Here is a 12,656-nt window from a genome sequence, read left to right on the forward strand (position 1 = left end):
AATGCTCTCAAACAAGATATTTTATTTAATTTACTCTAAAGGACAATTCAAAGATAGCAGCACTAATGAAATGGAAAGTATAAGAGCAAGCTTTTAAAAAAAATCCAGTGCGTTAGTTTCATGTAATCTCTCTTGAATCATCCCAATTTTATAGTTATTTTCTTTCCTAAAAGTTTGGAAACCACATATGTATAGTTTTTATCTTCATGTTAGAAATTTAATATAGAAAATTTCAGGATAGAAATTTAAATTCTAAACAAGCTAAGCAGTTCTACACTCAAAGCTTTCTTTTTAAAAATTAATGTTCTAGAACTACAGGATGTTAAAACTTCTCACATCATAATTTTAAATCACAAACCAAGTTTTAAATTATGACTTAAATGGCCTGGAAATCAAAGGTGCAAAAAACATTTGATCACTTCTGCAGTCAATCTTTATCTTGGCTGGAAATAATAGGCAATACCGTACCTTAGGAACTGGATGCGCTGGAGAAACTGCAGCCGGCACAACTATACTGTGTGAAATATCTCTTTGTCTTCGAAAAAAGAAATTTCTTCTTTGTTGACTGCTTGACTGCTTGTGTAAGTAGATATGATTGAGTGGTGAAGAGAAAATTCTATGACAACCTATGAACAGAAATGTATTTTAAGTAAAAAAAAAAAAAAAAGAAAGAAAGAAAGAAAAAGAAAAAAGAAACAAAACTAACAGTGCTTGCACTTGAAGGTGTTGTGTTGTTGCCTACTAAATCATTATTCTAATCCTTTATTGCGTCAAAAAGGAAAAGCCCCAAACAGAAAGGAAAGCAATTGTATTCCAAGTTCTAGTACAAGAGTAGCACAGCATATTTATTAGCTAATACTATGTTTACATAAATGCCTGACAATGGAAAACTCTACTGTAATGGGAAACAAACATATAGAAACATGTGCTAAACACCAAGTCTGTAAAAAGAACAATTTCTACTGTGGTACCTTGTGTGACAATGTCCAGGATAACCCTAGAATTCAGGGCACTATTTTGATGGCTTTATATTCTTTAAAGCCATTTTCATTTCAAGAATCAGAGACAAATTGCCAGCTGCACTTTTGCCCTCCATAGGATTACAGTGTGTTAAGTTCATGTGCATCAAGGCATTATACTGAAATTCATTGTGATGAATGCTCAAATCAGAAAAAGACCAAATAGCAAAAATGTAGGTATAACCCTGAAAGCAAATGGACAGAGGGCCTTAAAGTAATCACAACAGGAATTTAGAAATTTCTATCAAAATTTTAAATGCACATATCTTTTGACTCAGCAATTCATCTCGCCAGACTTTATCCTGTGGATGTTACGCAATGATGGATGTGTGAAGATGTACCATCACTGAAACACTGTTTTGAGTGAAAAAAAAAGGGGGGGGGGAACTACCTAAATGTTTCCAAATGGGAAACATCAATGGGGACTTGGTTAAATATTATAGCACATTTACACAATTGAAAACTCTGGGGCCGTTAAAAAGAATAAGCTAAGTCATCTCTAAGTATTGACAAGGAAAGAGGTAATAATACATTGTTAGGATAAAACGTAAATGCTGAAAAGTCCATAAGAAGCCCACACAAATTTGGGAAAGCAGGGACAGTGCTGGGAATCAAACCCAGGGCTTTGATCATGCTAGGCAAATGCTCCACATCTGAGCTATGCCCCACATCCCCTATAAGAAGCTCATGAATGTAAAAAGCTGTACACTTATTTATATAAGCTTGTTCAAGCCTATAAAATTTCTGGAAATGAATATTTATCAATAGTGGTTATCTGTGGAGCATGTGATTAAGGCTAGAGGTGGGAACACATTTTGATTCATTTTATTTTCTTCTATACTATTATATATTTGAAACCATCCACTTGTATCACAATTAGTTAAAACATTTTTAGTTTAAAAATCACAAATCAACAAATCACAACTACATGGCAGGAGTTGGCAAACACAGCCTATGGGCCAAAATCTGGCCTACTTGCCCCTCTTTTTATATAGCCAAAGACTTAAAAAAATAAATAAAAATTTTAAAAAATTACATTTATAAGTAGTTGAAGGAAATCAAAAGAGAAATACTTTGTAACACAAGAAATTACATAAAATTTCAGTTCCTATAGCTACCTTTATTCACTTATAATTGTTTATGGCTGATTCTGAGCTACAGTGATAGAGTTCAGTAGTTGTGACAAAGATATATGGCCAACAAACATAAAATATTTACCATAAGGCCATTTATAGAAGTTTGCTGACTCCTGCTCTAGAGCATTGGTTCTCACAATGAGGTTCTCAGATGAGCAATATCAGCAACACATGGGGAAAAAATGCAAATTCCAGGCCCTCTCCTCCATCTACTGACTCAGAAGCTCTGAGGGTGAGGACAACAATCTGTGCTTTAACAAACTCTTGGGGTGATCTGCCTGTACCTCTGTGCTTGAGAACTACTGGCCTAGAGTAACATTTCAGCTGTAAAACTTAATGGAAACACTAACTGCAGGTGAGTATTGGCCCCCAAACTCAGGATCTCTCATTGATAAGGGAAAAGGCACTGATGCAAACAAACTCCAGTGGTCAGTAAGTCAGGGTCAAAAATTTCATTCAATTATGTTCTTTGTAAAGTTGAAAGTAATACTGCTGAATCAAACTTACAGGGGTATTTTGGGTACTTTTTTTTTTTTTTTTTTGCAGTGCTGGGGACTGAACCCAGAGCCTGGCATATGCTCAGCACATGGTCTACTAGTGAGCACATGGTTTACCACTGAGCCACATTATCAGTCTCCTTGGGTTTGGGGTACCTATTTTAAACAATTGCACAACAAGATAAAAGGTCAGAAATATCATATCTTTAAGTTGTTATTGAGACAAGGTCTTTATATGTTGCCCAGGCTGGTCTTGAACTCATGGGCACAAGCTGTCCATCTTCCTCAGCCTCCCAAGTAGCTGGGACTATGGGCAAGCACTACCACATTTGACTTAAAAAAAAAAAAAAAGAGTTACTTGACAGTAGTGGGTACCTTATGTCCTAAACTGTTTCCCTAATGACCCCAGGATTGTCAACTGACATGTAAGTGGTGGGAAGTGTCTTAGGAAGAGAAAACAGTGGAAAAATAGAAGTCTAGACTTTTGACTTTGCTCCTCTTATTAGCTGTATGGTCCTGAAAAAAATGTCTTCTTTTGGATCTCAGGTAATAATTAATTGGAATAAGGAATATGAAAATTCCTTGTATTCTGCAGATACCCAGTAAAGACACCCTTCAAGAATGTTTAAAATGTAAAATGGAAAAGAAAACATGGGCTCCACTATAGCTTGTAATACTGAATGTCAATTAACCGTATAAGGCACTTTACATCTTAGCTTATTAATCTTCACAAGAACCTACAGATTGTGTTTATTACTCCAGTTGAAGATACAAAGATACACAGTAAGTGCTAAGGTTGAGGGAAAGCAGGTCAAGTTGCCTCCACGAATTATATTACTTCTCTCACAGGCTCAAGAATAAAGATGAGCAGGTTGCAATGCTGCATGCCTGTAATCCTAGTGACTTAGGAGGCTGAGGTAGTGGAATCGCAAGTTCAAGGCCAGTCTCAGCAACTTAGCAAGACCCTGTTTCTCTGTTTCAGAATAAAAATTTTTTTAAAAGGCTGTGATGTGCCTCAGTGGTTAAGTTCCCTAGGTTCAATTCCTGATACCAAAAAAAAAAAAAGAGCAAATACACATGGAACTATTGTATTGTTACTATTATAATTTTCCAAAAGTGGTGCTGGTTTGACCTAATCTATCCATTCCTTTAAGCCAAGTTCTCTTTGTTGACGAACACAAAGTGAGGCAGTGAGGTAGTTGACAGAAGTTAGTTGGGCAGTCTGTGGATATGGAATGGAAAATTTGGAGAAACTCAGGTGGAAATCAATCCAAGATCGTATCCCCTAACTGCATTTCTAGGCAGGAGCACATACAAGACACAAAAGACAACACAAAAGAAAAACTCACAAGTGTTTCCCTTCTGCGAAAAGTATGTATTATGCTTACTGTTAACAATGGTGATACTAACAAAAATAGTAATAGTGATTCATATTTAGTGATTACTTTCTTTGCTTAAGCTGAGTGCCAGGTGCTCTACATATATTACTTCTTACCAACTGTCAGGTAGGCAGGTCACTATTTTATAGATGAGGAACTAAGGCTCTCATCTCTAGTAATAATTGACCAGACCCCAGGCTAAAGCCCTCCAAGTTCAGACCCAGGGCTGTGTCTGCCATTGCAAGCTGTCTCCCAACAATGTTCAGCAGCTCTATAAGTCCTATTAGTTAGCAAGCTTAGTAGATAATGCTAATTCCAGGGGTGGGATTTTAAGGAAAGTTTTTTTGGGGGGCGGAGACCAGGGATTGAACTCAGGGGCACTTGACCACTCAGCCACATCCCCAGCCCTATTTTTTATTTTACGTAGAGACAGGGTCTCACTGAGTTGCTTAGTACCTCGCTTTTGCTGAGGCTGGCTTTGAACTTGCGATCCTCTTGCCTCAGCCTCCCAAGCCGTTGGGATTATAGGTGTGCACCACTGTGTCCGGCTAGATTTTTTTTAAATCATGAAAAATATATCATATGGAGATTAAGATTTAGAGTGAAGATATTTTTCATGAAAATTCATAGAGACGATCTAATCAGGAGGCACTGTAGTAGTGAAAAGAGCATGAACTGTGAAGACAGACAAGTCTGAGTTTTCAAAACTTCTTGAGTCCCACTTTCTTTGCTATTAAATGGGAATTAAAGTGCTCTTCCTACCATGAGGCCGATGGAGCATTACCTAAAAGAATATATATGTAAACCATTTACAAAATATAGGTGCTCCATAAATGTCCATTTATTTTCCTCTCTTCTCTGTGGGGCCTCTAAATTTATTCTTTCATTTAACAACAAATGTATCTGCTGAACTTTTGTGATGTGCCACACTCTGGAAGCAAGGAAAACAGTGGTGAATAAGGAGACTTGGTCCTTGCTCTCAAGGAGCTATGTTCTTGTAGGGGCCTTGAGGCAGACAATAAACACATCAACAATACATTAGATTATATCAGATGGTGACAGAAGTAATGAAAAACAGGGCCAGAGTGACACAGCACTGAATGGCACCTTAAGAGGTGAAGTTTTCCTCTCAATCCTGTCAGGAGTCCTGTCATTGACACTGACTGACAGAGAATTTCCTGGTTCCAAGATCTGTGCAGAGCACTTCACAGATGTTTACCCATGAAGATCTAGGGGCTTAGTAACATGAGAAAATTGCACTCAGACTCCTGGAGGTCCCAGCAGCTCTAACATGTGTGCCTTCCTTTGGCAACATTTGATTGTCATGCTACATTCCAGGTAATGGGATGATGTAGCTTCTGGTCAATTTTAGGACTCATACAATTATTTTTTTTTTCAATGTGGCCAATTACACAAAGGAGACATCATCATTATGTTAAGTATTATCAAGTTTGAGTACACAGTTATCATGGGGGAATCTTTTCTATGTTCTTAAACTTGAAGTATGAAATACTCAGTTCTCTACTGGGAGAAGCTTTTGAGACATTCACTTTTGGATGCCAACCAACCTATTCTACCAAATGACAGACTCACTGTCAAAAAGTTGAAAGTACACCAACATGTGATTGGATGGCAAAATTCTAAGCATCAGAAACTCAGTCTGAACATAGATAATTTATTGACGGTTTTGGTTCTGCAGAGTACTCAGCAATTCCACTTTTATAAGATACTTTTGTATTTGAAGCAAGACCTTTTCTTTCAATCTAATAAAGGACACCCTATACATGTTGTCAAAAGTTAACAGGATAATAAGGTACCATACCGTGTTTATTCCACTAACTATTCATTATAAACCAGAAAAAAAATCTAGTGTTTTCACAGGTGAAATGAACAAATGGGCTTAAGTCATGTTACCTTCAGAAGATAATGGTCCTCCAATTAGCCTTGGTGGTGGGGAGCAAAGATGGGATATCATTGGTCCTATTTATCATATTGTAATTAATAAGTAGTAATTAAAATTTCTAAATGTAGAATGAGAAAAAATTAAAATCCAAGTTCCCATTTTATTCAGGGTCACAGAAAGGATACCCAAACTATAGTATCTGAATATATAACACTGTAGAAAAGGTCTGTTGAGTTTTCTAAATATTTCTTTGCTTTATAAAAGCACCATTGATGTAACAGTATCTAACTTTCAACTTATTATTACTGTCATGTTAGAACTTATTTGGTGCTCAGTGACCATTCTCAAAGACTGAAGAATCAGCAAAGTCCCATCAGACCTGTCCTCTCTGCACTGTCATTCACCTAGGACCTACAGCACACCCTCCTTTGGTAAAGCGATTTGGGGAAACAAGATGCAAGTGTGCACTAATAAATGCAAAGGGCAAGTGGACTAATCTGAAGTTCAGGAGATGCCCATGGGAAATCAGCAGAAAACTCAGGAGAGCAGGGGAGCCCAGAGCAGCAAGGGGCTGCTTGGTACTAATTTGATCTTGAAAATGATGATCACACAGTGTTGTTACTGATGATTGCCTAACAGAAACTCTACATAGGGTTGGCATGGGCAGTAAAGCTATACGTTATTTGTTATGAATACTAGAATATTTACTGTTATCAAAGGTAATGATAAGAATTATTTTCAGTGTCATAAAAATTCTATCACAGCCTAGTTTGAGCTGAATGCTGAAAATTATAGGCAACTGCTTCTTTCCCTCCATAGAGGAGCACACTGTGCAGCCTGAATGTCTCTTGAAATTGCTATATGTCCTCTGGATACTGCTACACATTTTAAATTTGTATTTGGAATGTAAATCTAGGTTATGGTTTTAAATATTTTCATATTTGGTAATAACATCAATTTCCAAACGCTGCCTTTTATTTCGCTTTACAGATTGTCTGAAAGGTGGGACTGCAGAATTCAAGTATGCTGGAGGGAGGAGTGCATTTTAAATAACTAATGGTGCTGCACACAACATGCCCTATATTTATTGGCCTTTTACTCAGGGTCCATTTTAATTGTTATCTGCTCATGCATTCTATACCACATAATGAAATGCTTCCATTTCACCCACTGAGCCCTGGGTTTTTATGTGCACCTTTACTAATGACCCTTAATTAAGTCGATTTTACCCTTGAAAATGTGAGTTTTCTTTTGGTCAACAAGTATTTTTAAGGGAGCGGTCTGAATGAACTTTCCAAGAGGCATTTTAAATGCTTATTATTTTAAGCAGTTGTAAACTGAACAAAGTACATTTGTACTCAAGTGTGGGCTACCAACACCTATATTTTTCATTGTGCATTTCCAGGGAAGCACTTTCACCCTGCAGCGTGCCATCAATCCTCAGTTAGGTTTCATTTCAGAGGGATCAAATATCTGGGTAGAAAACAACACAATAAAGTAGCCTGGTACTACTTTACATTAGCTAACAATGTCAACCAGAGATAATAGGTAATTTAAAAGACACCCTGTAAAATGTCTTACTGAATATAGTTTTTTCATAATGATCAGCAAATGCCAAAATCTAGTAACAAAACTATTATTTATAGCATATTAACATCTAATTGATTTTACAAATGGAGGCAATTATTTTGGATGAAGGGAGGAATGCCTGCCAGATTTAAATGATTTATGATTACCAAGAGAGAAAGCAACAATGTTTTGCTAATTCATTTTCAAATATGGTTCTTATACTCATTGATAATTTTAAACTAAATGATTGCTTAAATAATACATTAATATTAGCAAAAAAAAAAAAAACTAAACTAAAAACAGCAACTGACTTTGTTTGTGACAGCAATCTGATATATATTTTTACTGTTTAAAAATGATGCCTCCTACTAGGCTCAAAAGGGACCATACCATAGGAATACATTTTCCAAGTGCTGATTTAGAACCACGGAAAGATCACACTTCATGAACTCCAACCAATTACCCAGAGTAGGAGTATCGGCTCTTATATTGTGTGCTTCAAGTCCAAGAGAACACTGCAAATGCATTATGCCTCATATTTCTTGACCTAAAACACTGACTGTCTGCTTGAAAGGTGTCATAACTTGTACAAATGTTGTGAAAGAAAAATTAAATAGTCTGTATCACTGAATATAACTCTTTCATTGATTTTTGTAATCTCCTACTAAGTTGCACATGTTTCAAAAGTAGGTGAGGAAAAAAATGAAGGTTCCTTCCCATTTCAAGACAACTATAAAGTAGAAGAGAAGCTCACATTTCACAAGGCATAACCTGTGTATTTGTTGAAGGACACACACACACACAAACACATACACACACACACACAAACTAGGGAATGCCCCCAGGCTGGAGCAGATACTGACTGGGCAAAGCTAAAGGACAGGGCCCTTGAAACTAAACAAAAGCAAATTCATTCAGTTGACAGATGTTGATTACATCAAAGCAACAAGGAACTCCCCTAACTCCCAATTTTTAAAAAACAATTAATACTGCTCTACAATCCACACACTAAAGACAAAGTGAACTTTTTAAACCAATCATAATAAACATGATTAAATTTGTTTCCAAAGAGTTTCAATTCAGCTAAGGACCATTCTAGTGTTTTCAGCTGTGGACTTCTCCAAACAGTGGTTTATTCATTCCCATGGACATGTCTGGGAAGCCAAGACAGGCATGCCATCAGCCCCTTCCTTCCAGGGGTTAACTGCTCTGGCTGCCAAATAAAATACAGAGTGAGCCATGTAATTATGGAGACAGTCAAAGGGCAGGCTCTATTTTGAAATCTATTTGCACAGACAAGGTCTTCCAATTGAACTTACAGGAAACAAGCTGGTAAAGAGCCTCCTTTCTCCCAGATGCTTTCCACACTTTTTCTCCAATTCAGGAAATCATGGCTATGGACAACATACACCACTGCTTCCTGGATTTCAAGCTAAGATGCTGTTACAGAGAGAAAACTATATCTGTTTCACAAACCTATAAGAATAATTTGGGAAGGCCTAATTACTTGGAAATCACCTCTGGATGATAAAGCTACAGTGTTTATTAAGCATTTCTAAAGAGGATGCAGGCCCAGTTGGTATGCAGGTGTTGGAAAACAGCTCATTTTCTTTAATGCTCAAAATAAAGCACATGGTTGAGTGTAACATATACTGGCACAAATACTTGTCTGAAATAAAGATTCTACTTGACATCCAACAGTATTGTCCTTGTAGTTATTTATAGCAAAGACTGCTATAATACAAAGACTCCACGGAAATAAAAAGGAAATGTGTACAATATTGTAAGAGATTAGTCATAACTCAATTTTATGTTGAAACATAAGAATTCATTCTAGTTGCTTAATGCTCTAAGTTGGCAAAAAAAAAATTTTTTTTTGAGGTACTGGGGATTGAACCCAAGGAGACTTTACCATTGAGCTACATCCCTAGCTCTTTCTGAGACTCCTTCATTTGCTCAGGTTGGCCTTGAACTTGTGATTCTCTTGCCTCAGCCTCCCAAAAAGCTGGAATTCTAGGCATGTACCACTATGCCTACCTGAGTTGGCAATTTCTATAAGAACGCATCATTTGAATACTAAAATAGGATTAAAACTAAATGGTCAAATGATGGACACTAGTCTGTGGAACTCATCATGAAGCCATAACCCAAAGACTGGAGTCCTGGTTCTAGAAAAGATAAACTGAAAGTCAGTCACACTTAGGGCACTTCTGGGAAAGGAAGGGGGGCAGCCTGGGGGCACCCTCTTCTAATAATAACAACATTCAAGAATGGTCCCCAGGTCAGAGCAAAACATGACCTTCCCCAAGGCTTCATCAGAAAGTTGGCTCTAAGCTACATCCCTCCTCCTTTTTAAAATTTTAATAGCAACAAGTAGAGTATAACATTAATAATAAGCTCAAAAATGGTTTAGGAAAATACTTTATTTTGTTTCTTTACAAAAGTTGAATTTGAACTATGCATTAATATATACCACCAGAACCCAAGGATTTAGTTAAATAAGAATCATTTCCCTCCTCTTTGGAAACACACACACACACACACACACACACACACACCCCGATTGGTCTACTCTAGAAACACAGATCAATAAACATCCCTACTTAATAATATGGACTTGTACTTATGGGCCCAGGAAAAAAATCTTTTAGGCTAGCTCAACTATAGGTCAGAGAAGAATGCCAAAGACTGCAGTAAGAGCTCAAAGTGTAAGCAGATCATATGGTGGACCAGTGGGAATTTCAAGGACATGATCAATTTGTATAAAGAAATAAGACTGTTTTATGAAGTGTCTTCATTTAAGATAAGAATATTTACTTCACAAAATTTAAATATAAATTCATCTTTATAATCAGAAAACATTGAGTCACACTGAAATGGTGTATGCTGAGCAAATCCCATTGTGTCTCAGCTAAAGTTTAGAGAAAAGCAGCTTTTTAGCACTTCAACAATACATATACTCAGGCAACTTCTTGGACAAAGAAATACTGTATCCTTCCAGGGGAAATAAAGGAGCTGTTTATTAGAGCTGTGGTTAAAATGTAATAATTCATTCCAGTTGAGCCCTGTGAAAAATGTCATCAAAATATCATTTTCTTTGCCAGATTTTCTGGATGCCGTGATATCATTTAAATACAGAATAAAAGACAAGTTCTAATCAGAGTAGAAGCACAACAACAAAATGAACCAAAACCAAAACGCTGTCAAAAGAACAGGAAGGAATGTCACCCAGTCCTGGTACCCAGGGAATGCACACTTCTAGGTTAGTGTGGAACATCTGGCAAATTTCAACTTTACAAAGTCTCTCAAAAGAAACATTCCTGTTACCTCACACACTTCAGTTCAAGAAGAGGAAGATAGAACAATTTTTTATTAAAGCACATAAATAGGAACCAGAAAGGGCAATTTCACAGAACTCACACATGGAATTCAATTTTAGAGAATGTCCATATAAAAAAAGTCATATTTTAAAAAAAGGATGTAGTAAGAAAGTCCTTCTTTAATTCTTAAAAAAAAAGACTACCAAAATACTACTGTCATGTAAAATGCTACTTAAATTATTAGTTATTCTGAATTTAAATACACAGTATTAGATGATATGGGAACCTACAGTTTCTGATCAAAGGAACTGTTTTAATATGAATATTTTAAAAGTGTATTAAGGCATTTGAAAAGAGCATAACTTTAGTCCTTGTTTTATAATGGTGTCTATATGGAACATGCCATATGTATACCATTAGATGCCTGCCTGCCTGCCTGTCTTCCTTTCTTGCTGATGAGCCATTTAAAGTTATTGATGTATAAGAAAGCAATTGTTATAAAATAGCTCAGTTTTAACCAAAACTGTGGTAGCAATACCAAATGCAAAATATCTCCCCCAACCCTACATTTAATACATTCCTAAGTATGTCTTCACTGTACAACTTCAAATGAGAGGCATGAAATAAAACATTTGAATATTATTTTTACAGTTTTGGGAATTTTGTTTCTGCTGCATTACCAGGCAATAGGAATAGTAAGTAGGTAGGTCAATAATCATGACCTAAAGTGACAAAAGCCAAAGCCTCAAGAAAATAATATATTTCCATGCTTTTATAGTTGAAATTCTACTGATTCAAGACAAGCAAAGATCACTCGTCCAGGAGTTATTTTCAATCAGGAAAATAAAGAGAAAATTCATAGTAGCCTTTTTGGTAAAGAAAAACTCTAAATTTTCTGAAGGCAGACTTTTGGACTTCATATAGTTATATTGCCACAAATAATTTTACATTCAATTCAACTAGATATACTTGGTTAACCAAATGAATAAATAATCACCCATACTTTTAGGCTTTAAAGCAAAAAATTCAATGTATTAAAATGGTATAGAATTAAAAGGGGGAATTCCACAGAAGCCTGTTTATAATCTGGCCCTTCTTTTTTTTTTAATATATGAATAGTTAACTATTTTTTTGTACTAAAGATCAAAAATTTAAAAACTTCACCACTACCAACAAGAAAATGTGTACTTTTTATCTGTGTGTAGCAGGCTGCTTCTCATATCTGAAAACACAATATTATTGAAAACCTTAGCTGACCAAAATTATTCACACTTAGTAGAATGACAATTTTATGTCTTCTTTATACTAATGTCTTCAATATTGCCAAAGTTCTCAAATATCTGATGTATAAAATATTAAAAACATATTTACTGTCTAATGTGAGGTGTATTGAACATTTTTTGAACTGCATGTCTACCAGGATGTTACAAAAAGAAAACCAACCACCAAATACCTAGTAAAACATAAAAAATTGGGGGCGTAGGAAATAGTGTGGAATTTAAAACACTTTATACTTTGCTTGTGAATGTATCATGGGGGCTTTCTTCTAAAAGATGTGCCTTCCTAATTATATTTACTTGAGTTCTTGCTTAAATTGGATTTTCTTCTCTGAGTACTCACTGGTGTACCTGAATATATTAGTTAATCTCTAAAACTTACTCTCCTCCATATTTGTTATCAGGAATAATATTTCCCTACCATGTTGCTATGATAATTGTATGATATGATAGCTAGAAAGCAATACAAAGTAAACCCTCAATAAATGATAATTACTACTATCATTGGTAGCTGACTGTGGGAGGAGGTCACTCTAAAATGCACTAATCAATAGGT

At 35.9% G+C, this 12,656-nt stretch overlaps 1 protein-coding gene across 3 annotated transcripts in view; it reads right to left on the reverse strand.

The window, feature by feature from the left end:
* Positions 1–12,656, reverse strand: part of Metap1d (methionyl aminopeptidase type 1D, mitochondrial) — an 82,069-nt gene that overhangs the window by 18,201 nt on the left and 51,212 nt on the right. For all 3 annotated transcript variants that reach the window (XM_027946169.2, XM_071619074.1, XM_071619075.1), the window contains exon 2: positions 469–626. In XM_027946169.2, coding sequence (XP_027801970.2) covers positions 469–626 — 158 coding nt within the window. The remainder of the gene's footprint in view (positions 1–468; positions 627–12,656) is intronic.

The sequence above is a fragment of the Marmota flaviventris genome, chromosome 11, assembly GCF_047511675.1.
Source record: "Marmota flaviventris isolate mMarFla1 chromosome 11, mMarFla1.hap1, whole genome shotgun sequence".
Classification (NCBI taxonomy): Eukaryota; Metazoa; Chordata; class Mammalia; order Rodentia; family Sciuridae; genus Marmota; species Marmota flaviventris.